We start from the raw sequence: 17,417 nt of genomic DNA, 5'->3' as shown, positions 1-17,417 counted from the left end.
TACCCAGAATGCACTTCACCGAGACCGTTTTTGGTGGTGTTGTGATGCTAGGGTATCTCAGCATCTACAATAGCGGTTCGCTGTAAGCGGTTCGCTCTACACGTTATAAAACGGTGTTTGGTTGTTGTGAAGACAATTTGTCTGTGGCATTTAGCTACTTTTTCAGATTATCGCTGTTTGATTCTCAAAGATATCGTCATGGCGCAGTACAAAGGAGCAGCAAGCGAGGCTGGAAGAGCCATGCAGCTGATAAAAAAGCGTGAAAAGGAAAGAGAACAACTTTCACAGCTAAAGGAGAAAATTGCTCAGGTCAGTTAACTTGTTAGTTAGCAAGCTAAGTAATATTATTGCATATTCTATGCTTTCCAGTTACTGAAAGCCTTCAACGTTACAGCATTACCTATTTCCCCCCTCTTAACTATCTGAATGTCTCCTGCAGGACAACATGGTCAAGTCCAACATCGATAAGAAGTTCTCAGCTCATTATGATGCGGTGGAAGCAGAGCTCAAATCCAGCACTGTTGGTAAGTATTGTAGCTAGCTAGGCAAGTTATAAGAAAATAATGGTATTTTTGCATGTCAGGCACTTCTTTATTACTAGGATGAATGTTTCAATACGTAATTGTTAAGAACACAATCTTACTGCGATACTGTGTTACCTTGTCAGGTCTGGTGACACTCAATGATATGAAGGCCAGGCAGGAGGCACTTGTGAAAGAACGAGAAAAGCAACTGGCCAAGAAGGAGCAATCAAAGGAGTTGATGCTGTGAGTTACTGTATTCCCTGAGTTACTGTATTCCCTGACACTTTTGTCTGCTATGATCTCTCAATGACTCATGATTATGGACGAAGTCTTCTGGTCTTCTGTCGAAAGCTGTTGTCAGTGTCTCTCTTTCTGTCTACCTTCAGGAAGCTGTTGTCAGTGTCTCGTCTCTTTCTGTCTACCTTCAGGAAGCTGTTGTCAGTGTCTCGTCTCTCTTTCTGTCTACCTTCAGGAAGCTGTTGTCAGTGTCTCGTCTCTCTTTCTGTCTACCTTCAGGAAGCTGTTGAGTGTCTCGTCTCTCTTTCTGTCTACCTTCAGGAAGCTGTTGTCAGTGTCTCGTCTCTCTTTCTGTCTACCTTCAGGAATCTGTTGTCAGTGTCTCGTCTCTCTTTCTGTCTACCTTCAGGAAGCTGGAGAAGCAGAAGGAGAAGAAGAGAAAGGAAGAGCAGAAGAGAAAGATAGCCAGTTTATCCTTTAATCCGGAAGATGAAGAGGAGGAGGAAGAGGAGAAAGAGGAGACCGATGAAGAGGAAGAGGAAGAGGACTGTGAGTGGTGTTAATAATAAATCAGTTGTTTATATCCACAAGACTTATGTATTGTAATGAAACAGGCAGGGAGCAGGTCTTGAACCCTCAACCTTCTAGCCCGAAGTCCAGAGCGCCATCGACTGTGCCCCAAAAGCATGCTCGCGTGGCAGAGTTGATCTCCGCGCTTATAAACCCAGGGTCGTTACACAACTCCCTCCTTTCAAAGTGAACGTCCTCGCGCTAACCTACAACTCAACGTCTTACAGGAACGCGCTCACCGGCCAAGCACACGCACGTTCGTGGATGCAAGGTCCGATCCCACTTCTGACACCAATGTAATGAAAAAGGCAGGGAGCAGGTCTCGAACCCTCAACCTTCTAGCCCGAAGTCCAGTGCGCCATCGACTGTGCCCCAAAAGCATGCTCCCGTGGCAGAGTCGATATCCGCGCTTATAAACCCAGGGTCGTTACAGTATATTATTCTTGTCTAAGAACAATCAATGAATACTGACTTTTATCTTCTAAAGATTTCCCTGCTAAGAAGAAGAAGCTAGGGAAGAACCCAGATGTGGACACCAGTTTCCTGCCTGACCGGGACCGAGAGGTGAGCCTTATGCATGCCCACTATTCATAACACGAGTCACACTCATTTTCTAAAAATCTAACCTCTCACATTGAAATCTGGCCTGCGTGTAAATCAAGAGTTCTTTGACTACTGTCCAGCATGCACAGGGAATACACTATATACAGTGGGGGAAAAAAGTATTTAGTCAGCCACCAATTGTGCAAATTCTCCCACTTAAAAAGATGAGAGGCCTGTACTTTTCATCATAGGTACACGTCAACTATGACAGACAAAATGAGGGAAAAAAATCCAGAAAATCACATTGTAGGATTTTTAATGAATTTATTTGCAAATTATGGTGGAAAATAAGTATTTGGTCAATAACAAAAGTTTCTCAATGCTTTGTTATATACCCTTTGTTGGCAATGACACAGGTCAAACGTTTTCTGTAAGTCTTCACAAGGTTTTCACACACTGTTGCTGGTATTTTGGCCCATTCCTCCATGCAGATCTCCTCTAGAGCAGTGATGTTTTGGGGCTGTCGCTGGGCAACACGGACTTTCAACTCCCTCCAAAGATTTTCTATGGGGTTGAGATCTGGAGACTGGCTAGGCCACTCCAGGACCTTGAAATGCTTCTTACAAAGCCACTCCTTCGTTGCCCGGGCGGTGTGTTTGGGATCATTGTCATGCTGAAAGACCCAGCCACGTTTCATCTTCAATGCCCTTGCTGATGGAAGGAGGTTTTCACTCAAAATCTCACGATACATGGCCCCATTCATTCTTTCCTTTACACGGATCAGTCGTCCTGGTCCCTTTGCAGAAAAACAGCCCCAAAGCATGATGTTTCCACCCCCATGCTTCACAGTAGGTATGGTGTTCTTTGGATGCAACTCAGCATTCTTTGTCCTCCAAACACGACAAGTTGAGTTTTTACCAAAAAGTTATATTTTGGTTTCATCTGACCATATGACATTCTCCCAATCCTCTTCTGGATCATCCAAATGCACTCTAGCAAACTTCAGACGGGCCTGGACATGTACTGGCTTAAGCAGGGGGACACGTCTGCCACTGCAGCATTTGAGTCCCTGGCGGCGTAGTGTGTTACTGATGGTAGGCTTTGTTACTTTGGTCCCAGCTCTCTGCAGGTCATTCACTAGGTCCCCCGTGTGGTTCTGGGATTTTTGCTCACCGTTCTTGTGATCATTTTGACCCCACGGGGTGAGATCTTGCGTGGAGCCCCAGATCGAGGGAGATTATCAGTGGTCTTGTATGTCTTCCATTTCCTAATAATTGCTCCCACAGTTGATTTCTTCAAACCAAGCTGCTTACCTATTGCAGATTCAGTCTTCCCAGCCTGGTGCAGGTCTACAATTTTGTTTCTGGTGTCCTTTGACAGCTCTTTGGTCTTGGCCATAGTGGAGTTTGGAGTGTGACTGTTTGAGGTTGTGGACAGGTGTCTTTTATACTGATAACAAGTTCAAACAGGTGCCATTAATAGAGGTAACGAGTGGAGGACAGAGGAGCCTCTTAAAGAAGAAGTTACAGGTCTGTGAGAGCCAGAAATCTTGCTTGTTTGTAGGTGACCAAATACTTATTTTCCACCATAATTTGCAAATAAATTCATAAAAAATCCTACAATGTGATTTTCTGGATTTTTTTCCCTCAATTTGTCTGTCATAGTTGACGTGTACCTATGATGAAAATTACAGGCCTCTCTCATCTTTTTAAGTGGGATAACTTGCACAATTGGTGGCTGACTAAATACTTTTTTCCCCCACTGTACATGTCCTATGCTGTATATACACAGAGCTCAAGCTTAAAATGTGTTATTGTGAGTTTAGGAGGAGGAGAATCGTCTTCGAGAGGAACTGCGCCAGGAGTGGGAGGGAAAGCAAGAAAAGATTAAGAGTAGGTGTGATAATAAATATCCATGACGATGACATCCACTGCCCTTCTATTGGTCCCTATGGTACATCCACAGCCCTTCTATATTGGTCCCTATGGTACATCCACTGCCCTTCTATATTGGTCCCTATGGTACATCCACTGCCCTTCTATATTGGTCCCTATGGTACATCCACTGCCCTTCTATATTGGTCCCTATGGTACATCCACTGCCCTTCTATATTGGTCCCTATGGTACATCCACTGCCCTTCTATATTGGTCCCTATGGTACATCCACTGCCCTTCTATATTGGTCCCTATGGTACATCCACTGCCCTTCTATATTGGTCCCTATGGTACATCCACTGCCCTTCTATATTGGTCCCTATGGTACATCCACTGCCCTTCTATATTGGTCCCTATGGTACATCCACTGCCCTTCTATATTGGTCCCTATGGTACATCCACTGCCCTTCTATATTGGTCCCTATGGTACATCCACTGCCCTTCTATATTGGTCCCTATGGTACATCCACTGCCCTTCTATATTGGTCCCTATGGTACATCCACTGCCCTTCTATATTGGTCCCTATGGTACATCCACTGCCCTTCTGTATGGTCCCTATGGTACATCCACTGCCCTTCTATATTGGTCCCTATGGTACATCCACTGTCCTTCTATATTGGTCCCTATGGTACATCCACTGCCCTTCTATATTGGTCCCTATGGTACATCCACTGCCCTTCTATATTGGTCCCTATGGTACATCCACAGCCCTTCTATATTGGTCCCTATGGTACATCCACTGCCCTTCTGTTGGTCCCTATGGTACATCCACTGCCCTTCTATATTGGTCCCTATGGTACATCCACTGTCCTTCTATATTGGTCCCTATGGTACATCCACTGCCCTTCTATATTGGTCCCTATGGTACATCCACTGCCCTTCTATATTGGTCCCTATGGTACATCCACTGCCCTTCTATATTGGTCCCTATGGTACATCCACTGTCCTTCTATATTGGTCCCTATGGTACATCCACTGCCCTTCTATATTGGTCCCTATGGTACATCCACTGCCCTTCTATATTGGTCCCTATGGTACATCCACTGCCCTTCTGTTGGTCCCTATGGTACATCCACTGCCCTTCTATATTGGTCCCTATGGTACATCCACTGTCCTTCTATATTGGTCCCTATGGTACATCCACTGCCCTTCTATATTGGTCCCTATGGTACATCCACTGCCCTTCTATATTGGTCCCTATGGTACATCCACTGCCCTTCTGTTGGTCCCTATGGTACATCCACTGCCCTTCTATATTGGTCCCTATGGTACATCCACTGTCCTTCTATATTGGTCCCTATGGTACATCCACTGCCCTTCTATATTGGTCCCTATGGTACATCCACTGCCCTTCTATATTGGTCCCTATGGTACATCCACTGCCCTTCTATATTGGTCCCTATGGTACATCCACTGCCCTTCTATATTGGTCCCTATGGTACATCCACTGCCCTTCTATATTGGTCCCTATGGTACATCCACTGCCCTTCTGTTGGTCCCTATGGTACATCCACTGCCCTTCTATATTGGTCCCTATGGTACATCCACTGCCCTTCTATATTGGTCCCTATGGTACATCCACTGTCCTTCTATATTGGTCCCTATGGTACATCCACTGCCCTTCTATATTGGTCCCTATGGTACATCCACTGCCCTTCTATATTGGTCCCTATGGTACATCCACTGCCCTTCTATATTGGTCCCTATGGTACATCCACTGCCCTTCTATATTGGTCCCTATGGTACATCCACTGCCCTTCTATATTGGTCCCTATGGTACATCCACTGCCCTTCTATATTGGTCCCTATGGTACATCCACTGCCCTTCTATATTGGTCCCTATGGTACATCCACTGCCCTTCTATATGGGTCCCTATGGTACATCCACTGCCCTTCTATATTGGTCCCTATGGTACATCCACTGCCCTTCTATATTGGTCCCTATGGTACATCCACTGCCCTTCTATATTGGTCCCTATGGTACATCCACTGCCCTTCTATATTGGTCCCTATGGTACATCCACAGCCCTTCTATATTGGTCCCTATGGTACATCCACTGCCCTTCTATATTGGTCCCTATGGTACATCCACTGCCCTTCTATATTGGTCCCTATGGTACATCCACTGCCCTTCTATATTGGTCCCTATGGTACATCCACTGCCCTTCTATATTGGTCCCTATGGTACATCCACTGCCCTTCTATATTGGTCCCTATGGTACATCCACTGCCCTTCTATATTGGTCCCTATGGTACATCCACTGCCCTTCTATATTGGTCCCTATGGTATATCCACTGCCCTTCTATATTGGTCCCTATGGTACATCCACTGCCCTTCTATATTGGTCCCTATGGTACATCCACTGCCCTTCTATATTGGTCTCTATGGTACATCCACTGCCCTTCTATATTGGTCCCTATGGTACATCCACAGCCCTTCTATATTGGTCCCTATGGTACATCCACTGCCCTTCTATATTGGTCCCAATGGTACATCCACAGCCCTTCTATATTGGTCCCTATGGTACATCCACTGCCCTTCTATATTGGTCCCTATGGTACATCCACTGCCCTTCTATATTGGTCCCTATGGTACATCCACTGCCCTTCTATATTGGTCCCTATGGTACATCCACTGCCCTTCTATTAGTCCCTATGGTACATCCACAGCCCTTCTATATTGGTCCCTATGGTACATCCACTGCCCTTCTATATTGGTCCCTATGGTACATCCACTGCCCTTCTATATTGGTCCCTATGGTACATCCACTGCCCTTCTATATTGGTCCCTATGGTACATCCACTGCCCTTCTATATTGGTCCCTATGGTACATCCACTGCCCTTCTATATTGGTCCCTATGGTACATCCACTGCCCTTCTATATTGGTCCCTATGGTACATCCACTGCCCTTCTATATTGGTCCCTATGGTACATCCACTGCCCTTCGATATTGGTCCCTATGGTACATCCACTGCCCTTCTATATTGGTCCCTATGGTACATCCACTGCCCTTCTATATTGGTCCCTATGGTACATCCACTGCCCTTCTATATTGGTCCCTATGGTACATCCACTGCCCTTCTATATTGGTCCCTATGGTACATCCACTGCCCTTCTATATTGGTCTCTATGGTACATCCACTGCCCTTCTATATTGGTCCCTATGGTACATCCACTGCCCTTCTATATTGGTCCCTATGGTACATCCACAGCCCTTCTATATTGGTCCCTATGGTACATCCACTGCCCTTCTATATTGGTCCCTATGGTACATCCACAGCCCTTCTATATTGGTCCCTATGGTACATCCACTGCCCTTCTATATTGGTCCCTATGGTACATCCACTGCCCTTCTATATTGGTCCCTATGGTACATCCACTGCCCTTCTATATTGGTCCCTATGGTACATCCACTGCCCTTCTATATTGGTCCCTATGGTACATCCACAGCCCTTCTATATTGGTCCCTATGGTACATCCACTGCCCTTCTATATTGGTCCCTATGGTACATCCACAGCCCTTCTATATTGGTCCCTATGGTACATCCACTGCCCTTCTATATTGGTCCCTATGGTACATCCACTGCCCTTCTATATTGGTCCCTATGGTACATCCACTGCCCTTCTATTAGTCCCTATGGTACATCCACTGCCCTTCTATATTGGTCCCTATGGTACATCCACTGCCCTTCTATATTGGTCCCTATGGTACATCCACTGCCCTTCTATATTGGTCCCTATGGTACATCCACTGCCCTTCTATATTGGTCCCTATGGTACATCCACTGCCCTTCTATATTGGTCCCTATGGTACATCCACTGCCCTTCTATATTGGTCCCTATGGTACATCCACTGCCCTTCTATATTGGTCCCTATGGTACATCCACTGCCCTTCGATATTGGTCCCTATGGTACATCCACTGCCCTTCTATATTGGTCCCTATGGTACATCCACTGCCCTTCTATATTGGTCCCTATGGTATATCCACTGCCCTTCTATATTGGTCCCTATTGTACATCCACTGCCCTTCTATATTGGTCCCTATGGTACATCCACTGCCCTTCTATATTGGTCTCTATGGTACATCCACTGCCCTTCTATATTGGTCCCTATGGTACATCCACTGCCCTTCTATATTGGTCCCTATGGTACATCCACAGCCCTTCTATATTGGTCCCTATGGTACATCCACTGCCCTTCTATATTGGTCCCTATGGTACATCCACAGCCCTTCTATATTGGTCCCTATGGTACATCCACTGCCCTTCTATATTGGTCCCTATGGTACATCCACTGCCCTTCTATATTGGTCCCTATGGTACATCCACTGCCCTTCTATATTGGTCCCTATGGTACATCCACTGCCCTTCTATATTTGTCCCTATGGTACATCCACCACCCTTCTATATTGGTCCCTATGGTACATCCACCGCCCTTCTATTAGTCCCTATGGTACATCCACAGCCCTTCTATATTGGTCTCTATGGTAAAGATAAATAAATAAATAGGTCATTTAGCAGACGCTCTTATCCAGAGCGACTTACAGGAGCAATTAGGGTTAAGTGCCTTGCTCAAGTGCACATCGACAGATTTTTCACCTAGTCAGCTCGGGGATTAGAACCAGCGACCTTTCGGTTACTGGCACAACGCTCTTAACCACTAAGCTACCTGCCGCCCTAAGATGAGTTTAAATGAATAGTTCACCACCCTGCTAATTACAACCTTGTCATGATAATGACACTCATTAATCTTCTGTGCAGGTGAAGAAATTGAGATCACATTCTCCTACTGGGATGGATCGGGGCATCGTAAGACTGTCAAGGTACAGTGAGACAAAACAGGTTTCTGCCGGAAAGCAAATCCATTGTTGGAGCTATACATGAACTTTCCGTCCATGTACAGTTGAAGTCGGAAATTTACATACACCTTAGCCAAATACATTTAAACTCGTGTTTCACAATTCCTGACATTTAATCCTAGTAAAAATTCCCTGTCTTAGGTCAGTTAGGATCACCAATTTATTTTAAGAATGTGAAATGTCAGAATAATAGTAGAGAGAATTATTTATTTCAGCTTTTATTTCTTTCATCACATTTCCAGTGGGTCAGAAGATTAAATACACTCAATTAGTATTTGGTAGCATTGCCTTTAAATTGTTTAACTTGGGTCAAATGTTTCGGGTAGCCTTCCACAAGCTTTCCACAATAAGTTGGGTGAATTTTGGCCCATTCCTCCTGACAGAGCTGGTGTAACTGAATCAGGTTTGTAGGCCTCCTTGCTCGCACACGCTTTTTCAGTTCTGCCCACACATTTTCTATAGGATTGAGGTCAGGGCTTTGTGATGGCCATTTTGCCACAACTTTGGAAGTATGCTTGGGGTCATTGTCCATTTGGAAGACCCATTTGCGACCAAGCTTTAACTTCCTGACTGATGTCTTGAGATGTTGCTTCAATATATCCACATCATTTTCCTTCCTCATGATGCCATCTATTTTGTGAAGTGCACCAGTCCCTCCTGCAGCAAAGCTCCCCCACAGCATGATGCTGCCACCCCCGTGCTTCACGGTTGGGTTGGTGTTCTTCGGATTGCAAGCCACCCCCTTTATCCTCCAAACATAACGATGGTCATTATGGCCAAACAGTTCAACTTTTGTTTCATCAGACCAGAGGACATTTCTCCAAAAAGTAAGATCTTTGACCCCATGTGAAGTTGCAAACTGTAATCTGGCTTTTTTATGGCGGTTTTGGAGCAGTGGCTTCTTCCTTGCTGAGCTGCCTTTCAGGTTATGTCGATATAGGACTTGTTTTACTGTGGATATAGATACTTTTGTACCTCTTTCCTCCAGCATCTTCACAAGGTCCTTTGCTGTTGTTCTGGGATTGATTTGCACTTTTCGTACCAAAGTACGTTCATCTCTAGGAGACAGAACGCGTATCCTTCCTGAGCGGTATGACGGCTGTGTGGTCCCATGGTGTTTATACTTGCGTACTATTGTTTATACAGATGAACGTGGTATCTTCAGGCGTTAGGAAATTGCTCCCAAGGATGAACCAGACTTGTGGAGGTCTACAATTTCTTTCCTGAGGTCTTGGCTGATTTCTTTTGATTTTCCCATGATGTCAAGCAAAGAGGCACTGAGTTTGATGGTAGGCCTTCAAATACATCCACAGGTACACCTCCAATTTACTCAAATGATGTCAATTAGCCTATCAGAAGCTTCTAAAGCCATGACATCATTTTCTGGAATTTTCCAAGCTGTTTAAAGGCACAGTCAACTTAGTGTATGTAAACTTCTGACCCACTGGAATTGTGATACAGTGAATTATAAGTGAAATAATCTGTCTGTAAACAATTGTTGGAAAAATTACTTGTGTCATGCACAAAGTAGATGTCCTAACCGACTTACCAAAACTCTAGTTTCTTAACAAGAAATGTGTGGAGTGGTTGAAAAACTAGTTTTAATGACTCCAACCTAAGTGTATGTAAACTTCCGACTTCAACTGTACCTACCCGTACACTATAGCATGTATCGGTCTACACTGTTGTTTACTACAGATGAAGAAAGGCAACACCATGCAGCAGTTCCTTCAGAAAGCACTGGAGGTCCTGAGGAAAGATTTCAGTGAGCTCAGGTAAGAGGTGATGAGTGACTGAAGCGGTGGCTTTGGTTTTATATAGGAGGTATTCACTAGAAAACAGAATGAAACTGGGAGGGACCTACCTGATTTTTTCCAATAGAAACTCTTTTTCGTTTCAAAACGTTTTCCATTTGGAGTAAACTATTTCCTTAGTAAAATGTTTTGCAACTGTTTGCTACAGTCTTCGTCTAATGAATACACCCTAGGTTTATAGTGTCCTGCAGCGAGTGCCCACGGGCACTAACATTATAGCATTACCATTGATTTGATCCTTTTTTATAATTTATTACATTTGTAAAGCGTTTTTCATTATACAACAATATCAAAGTGCATAAAATAAAATATATATTAGAAAAATAGTTAAGTTTAAATATATATATATATATAAATATATATATATATATATACACACACACACACACACACAGTACCAGTCAAAAGTTTGGACACACCTACTCATTCCAGGGTTTTTCTTTATTTTTACTATTTTCTATTTTTACTATTTTGTAATAGTGAAGACATCAAAACTATGAAATAACACATGTATCATGTAGTAAACAAAAAAGTGTTAAACAAATCAAAATATATTTTATATTTGAGATTCTTAAATTAGCCACCCTTTGCCTTGATGACAGCTTTGCACACTCTTGGCATTCTCTCAACCAGCTTCATGAGGTAGTCACCTGGAATGCATTTCAATTAACAGCTGTGCCTTCTTAAAAGTTAATTTGTGAAATGTATTTCCTTCTTAATGCGTTTGAGCCAATCAGTTGTGTTGTGACAAGGTAGGGGTGGTATACAGAAGATAGCCCTATTTGGTACAAGACCAAGTCCATATTATGGCAGGAACAGGTCAAATAAGCAAAGAGAAACGACAGTCCATCATTACTTTAAGACATGAAGGTCAGTCAATCCGGAAAATGTCAAGAACTTTGAAAGTTTCTTCATGTGCAGTCGCAAAAACCATCAAGCTCTATGATGAAACTGGCTCTCATGAGGTCTGCGACAGGAATGGAAGACCCAGAGTTAACTCTGCTGCAGAGGATAAGTTCATTAGAGTTACCAGACTCAGAAATTGCAGCCCAAATAAATGCTTCACAGAGTTCAAGTAACAGACACATCTCAACATCAACTGTTCAGAGGGGACCGTGTGAATCAGGCCTTCATGGTCGAATTGCCGCAAAGAAACCACTACTAAAGGACACCAATAATAAGAAGAGACCTGCTTGGGCCAAGAAACACGAGCAATGGACATTAGACCGGTGGAAATGTGTCCTTTGGTCTGGAGTCCAAATTGGAGATTTTGGGTTCCAACCGCCGCGGCTTTGTGAGACGTGGTGTGGGTGAACGGATGATCTCCACGTGTATTTCCCACCGTAAAGCATGGAGGAGGAGGTGTTATGGTGTGGGGGTGCTTTGCTGGTGACACCGTCTGTGATTTATTTAGAATTCAAGGCACACTTAACCAGTATGGCTACCACAGCATTCTACAGCAATACGCCATCCCATCTGGTTTGGGCTTAGTGGGACTATCATTTGTTTTTCAACAGGACAATGACCCAACACACCTCCAGGCTGTGGAAGGGCTATTTGACCAAGAAGGAGAGTGATGGAGTGCTGCATCAGATGACCTGGCCTCCACAATCCCCCGACCTCAACCCAATTGAGATGGTTTGGGATGAGTCAGACCGCAGAGTGAAGGAAAAGCAGCCAACAAGTGCTCAGCATATGTGGGAACTCTTTCAAGACTGTTGGAAAAGCATTCCAGGTGAAGCTGGTTGAGAGAATGCTAAGAGTGTGCAAATTTGTCATCAAGGCAAAGGGTGGCTATTTCAAGATTCTCAAATATAAAATATATTTTGATTTGTTTAACACTTTTTTTTGTTTACTACATGATTCCATATGTGTTATTTCATAGTTTTGATGTCTTCACTATTATTCTATAATGTAAAAATAAAGAAAAACCTGTGAATGAGTAGGTGTGTCCAAACTTTTGACCGGTAGTGTACATACAGTACATACCATGGAATTGTTGAGTACTCATTTCTGATTGGCTTTAAGGACATTCTATGTATTATTTCCTATAATGCACAGTATAATTCAATGGCTATGAAGTTAATTCTTACATGATCTATGTTTGAGCTGCTTTTGAAATCAAAACTTCAATTTAAAACATTATTGGCATTGTTTAATTTGATTTTCATAATAGCAAACTAGGACTGATGGTTTGGTTCATATACATATAATGAATAGAACAGGCTTGGAAACCGGGGGATTTGACTGGTAAACTCATGGGTACACTTGCAATGGCTGCCTGGTATTGTGATGCAATAATATCCATGGTATTTTGGAATGGTCTATCAACTGACATGGATTGCCATGGTAATGTAGAATGTTAATTCAACTGATGTGGCTCATGCAATGTAATGTATTTTTTGTAATGTCAGTTGAGTTGAATCAACAAATCACAGCACAGATTGAACATCATGTCTAGAGGGGATCCGTCTTTTGTAAAGTTTACGTCAAAAGTGTATCTTTTTTTTTTTTGGGAGGGGGTGCATTTTAGCTAACCCTAACCCTTTTTCTAACCTTAATTAACCTAATTCTCTAACCTGCCACGTTTATTCTCCTAACCTGTCGCGCAGGTTCTCCTAAGCCTGCTACGAAAAGTCAATTCTGTCAGAAGCTGGATCCCTTCTAGCCATGACCCAGATTGAAGAGGACACTTCCTGCTTTTACTCTAGGTTCAAAATATACAGGTTAAGAAAACAGGATTCTAATATCCCATGACTCCTTGCGCCACTATTCAACAAGGGACCAGCTTCCGCATTTGGAATGACTGGGAGTGAATGGTAGCAGCACAGAAAGTTAACCATCAGAGTGAAAAAGAAACACAATCATAGTGAATTTCAGCTAACTACTCAGTGAAAACATAGCATAACTGCTTTACTGTCATTCTATTCATTTAGACGTTTAAACAATTATTTACAGACACTTTATTAGTGGATTTCCTGACCGCTGGTCACGGTTTCACTGCTAATCCTGTAGAATCCAGCAACAGCGCTGGTCCCATTAATTTGTTTTCGAACGTTATAGTTTTAACCATGTTTTGAGGCTATACAGTGTTTATTACATTTACTTTGTTTACAAACAAGCTTTTGTTTTGGGTTCTGATGGGTACCACAGTTGGAACTAGTCTCATGAGGCATTTATAAGCTTTATTCTTCAAGAATCAATGGATACATATTATTAAGTTATAAGTCCAGAAATGGATGTTGCAACTGCTGATTTCCCCTTCAACCTTCCCATCTTTTACCTAGCTTTTACTCTAGGTTGAAGATGGGTATATTTTAAACCTAGCTTTTACTTCCTGGCATGAGTATACTCAAAATGGCTGCCAGTCCACCCATTATACCATCGTTTGACTTGAATAGAGATGCTCCTTCTATTCATTCTATTTCTATGGTTTGGTTAGCTAAAGTCTGTTTGGTTACCAAGGCAACTACTGTAGCTATCTAGTCAACTTGCTAGCTACTTCAGTGGATGTTGAACACATTTCTAGAGGGAAATGTGTCAATTATAGCCGCGGTATAAGCAAGATAATCAACTCTCGGTTCTGTGTTCTCTGGGAAATAATGCAACTCTGTGGAAGGTTGGTGCTACTCGGCTAGAACTTTTACATTTTAGTCATTTAGCAGACGCTCTTATCCAGAGCGACTTACAGTTAGTGAATACATATTTTTTTCATATATTTTTTTTATACTGGCCCCCCGTGGGAAACGAACCCACAACCCTGGCGTTGCAAACGCCATGCTCTATCAACTGAGCTACATCCCTGCCGGCCATTCCCTCCCCTACCCTGGACGACGCTGGGCCAATTGTGCGCCGCCCCATGGGTCTCCCGGTCTCAGCCGGCTGCGACAGAGCCTGGATTCGAACCAGGATCTCTAGTGGCACAGTTAGCACTGCGATGAGCCAGATATTTCACTGGATGTGTAAATGTGAAGCATCCGGTTGGCATTTCCACTCACTACCAAATATGGTGGTGAGAGGAAGGCCTGTGGGAGGAATTTGTCCGACATTCTGCTAATTTTCTCATCGATTAAACATTTGATGTCCATACAGTTGTTTTTGTTTCCAAAACTAGAATCTGTAACAAAGAGTGGACTGCGTTTTGTAGACTACCCTTTGCCAAAGTAAAAAAATAATATATTATGTTGTTTAGAAAGAGTGCAAGGGCGAATTTAGTTATCGCACATGTGCACTTCAGAGTAGGCGCTTCCTAATGGAAATATGCAAATAAATGCTAGAACGCGCCAATAGGATTTCACTAGCTCGTGTTTGGCTCTGCCCACCTCCTTGCTTGTTCTGCCCACTATGATTAATTTGCTCCCATTGGAAAACGACAGGGTTAGTATTCCAATGTCTTGGGTTAGTTCAAAAAATAAATATTTGGCATCGTGGCACATACCTCCCACATGGTCTATTATTTTCCATGGAATGCATAGCCCCTCGTTGATTATCCCTTACATATATCTATGAAGGAAGGTTGTCAAATGTTGGTTGATGTTCGTAGGGCTGCTGGTGTGGAACAGCTGATGTATATCAAAGAGGATTTGATCATCCCACATGTAAGTGCTACTAGACTGATTTATCCCATTTATACATTTATAGCTCTTCTTGATCTTAAATTGAACAGTTATCTCTCTGTTTTCTCGTACGTCACAGTTAATTATCTCAGTTTTCTCTTACATCACAGTTAATTATCTCTGTGTTTTTTTACATTTTAGTCATTTAGCATACGCTCTTATCCAGAGCGACTTACAGTTATTGAGTGCATACATTTTCATTCTGGCCCCCCGTGGGAAACGAACCCACAACCCTGGCGTTGCAAGCGCCATGCTCTACCAACTGAGCTACAGGGGACTACTGTTTTCTCATACATCACAGTTAATTATCTCTGTGTTTTCTCATACATCACAGTTAATTATCTCTGTGTTTTCCTCATACATCACAGTTAATTATCTCTGTGTTTTCTCATACATCACAGTTAATTATCTCTGTGTTTTCTCATACATCACAGTTAATTATCTCTGTGTTTTCTCTCTTAGCATCATAGTTAATTATATCTGTTTTCTCTTCTAGAATCAGTTAATTATCTCTGTTTTCTCTTCTAGAATCACAGTTAGTTATCTCTGTTTTCTCTTCTAGAATCACAGTTAGTTATCTCTGTTTTCTCTTCTAGAATCACAGTTAGTTATCTCTGTTTTCTCTTCTAGAATCACAGTTAGTTATCTCTGTTTTCTCTTCTAGAATCACAGTTAGTTATCTCTGTTTTCTCTTCTAGAATCACAGTTAGTTATCTCTGTTTTCTCTTCTAGAATCACAGTTAGTTATCTCTGTTTTCTCTTCTAGAATCACAGTTAATTATCTCTGTTTTCTCTTCTAGAATCACAGTTAGTTATCTCTGTTTTCTCTTCTAGCATCACAGTTAGTTATCTCTGTTTTCTCTTCTAGCATCATAGTTTCTATGACTTCATTGTGACGAAAGCTCGAGGCAAATCTGGTGAGTGGAAACCTCAAAGTTCTTCTAAAATGTACAGTATATTGAAATATGTATGGAAGTTCACTGATGGCATGTATTTAACTTTATTCTACCACAGGCCCACTCTTCAGCTTTGACGTCCACGATGACATTCGGCTGGTGAACGACGCCACGGTTGAAAAAGACGAGGTTAGGAGATCCGTATTGTTTAATCACAATTAATATACTGTTCAATTTCCAAGTGTGTTTGAAACTTTTTAGAATCAAAAGGTATTTTGTCAGTGCAGCTTTAACACCGGTGAGCCTCCTTGGTGTGTCGTAGTCTCACGCAGGTAAAGTGGTGCTGAGGTGCTGGTATGAAAAGAACAAGCACATCTTCCCCGCCAGCCGCTGGGAGCCCTACGACCCGGAGAAGAAATGGGACAAATATACTGTGAGTAGTATGTCTAACTTTAACACACTGCCAATATCTACATTGGAATATTGTAATTGCTTCCTTAGTTTTTATCAAACTATGTGATTTGGTATTGTGGGTTTTTATTTCGAGTGTGACGTCATGTCGTCCTCCACAGCGCTTCCTCCTGTGGCCAATCACACGTCCAAATGAATCATCAAAGGAATGTAGCGTCAATGGCTAGATAGATTGTTATCGTGCCTAGTGGCTCATGATTTATAGCCTTTTCAAACTGCAACAACGGGATGGTTTCATAAGTATGCAACACATGACACTGTATGAGTGTCTGTGTTTAAAGCGTTGCATGCATGGTCCTGTTCACTTTCAGTTGTAGGTTCATTAAACATGTCAGAAATGGCTATCTGAGGCAACTCGAAAATAGACATATTAATAATTGAATAATTATAGTGAAAATGTTATTATTCGGTAAAGCATGGATATGTAGTTGGGAGGTTGATCGTAAAATGTGCAGATGTTGCAACATAAATGAAATATTCTTCTTAATTTCTTGTTTTTCAGATCCGGTGAAAATATTGTCTTCAGGATCATTCTGGACACAAATTTTATTTCTGTGTTTTACTATGAATGTATTGTCAGAAGCATTCTCCTTTCAGATTTAATAAATTGTATTCACTTTAAAACATTATGTTACTCTTCATTGATACTCCTCAACTTTTTATGTCAATCCCCCAAAGTGTTGTTTTATGAAACCATAGTGATCTCTTTAGCAATAAGATAACAGTTCTGTTTAATAAATATTCCAACTTTAATTTCTATGAAAATATGTGATCCTATTTTTGAAATACAAATAAACCTACACTTGGATGCTGTCCACTGTGTTGATTTAAATTAGATTAGATCAACATGATTAATTCATATTATTATTTTAATTTGGCCTTGTTCATGAATGAGTGTGGTTTGGTTGGCTCCATTATATAATCGTAAGACTCGGCTCTTGGAGATAA

At 42.2% G+C, this 17,417-nt stretch overlaps 1 protein-coding gene across 1 annotated transcript; it reads left to right on the top strand.

Annotated features, from left to right (window-relative positions):
- Positions 1-8: 8 nt before the first annotated feature.
- Positions 9-17,282, top strand: LOC121546111 (protein FAM50A). The gene is made up of 13 exons (XM_041857137.2): positions 9-309; positions 440-524; positions 668-767; positions 1,171-1,310; positions 1,819-1,895; positions 3,700-3,766; positions 8,575-8,636; positions 10,371-10,447; positions 15,030-15,084; positions 15,971-16,019; positions 16,117-16,187; positions 16,321-16,431; positions 16,972-17,282. The coding sequence occupies exons 1-13, from the start codon at positions 199-201 to the stop codon at positions 16,978-16,980; spliced, it is 1,014 nt and encodes a 337-aa protein (XP_041713071.1). The 5' UTR covers positions 9-198; the 3' UTR covers positions 16,981-17,282.
- Positions 17,283-17,417: the final 135 nt, after the last annotated feature.

The sequence above is a fragment of the Coregonus clupeaformis genome, chromosome 30 (genome assembly GCF_020615455.1).
Source record: "Coregonus clupeaformis isolate EN_2021a chromosome 30, ASM2061545v1, whole genome shotgun sequence".
NCBI classification, from domain to species: Eukaryota; Metazoa; Chordata; class Actinopteri; order Salmoniformes; family Salmonidae; genus Coregonus; species Coregonus clupeaformis.
Note: the sequence above shows the minus strand (reverse complement) of the source record. Positions and strands in the feature narration are given on the sequence as shown.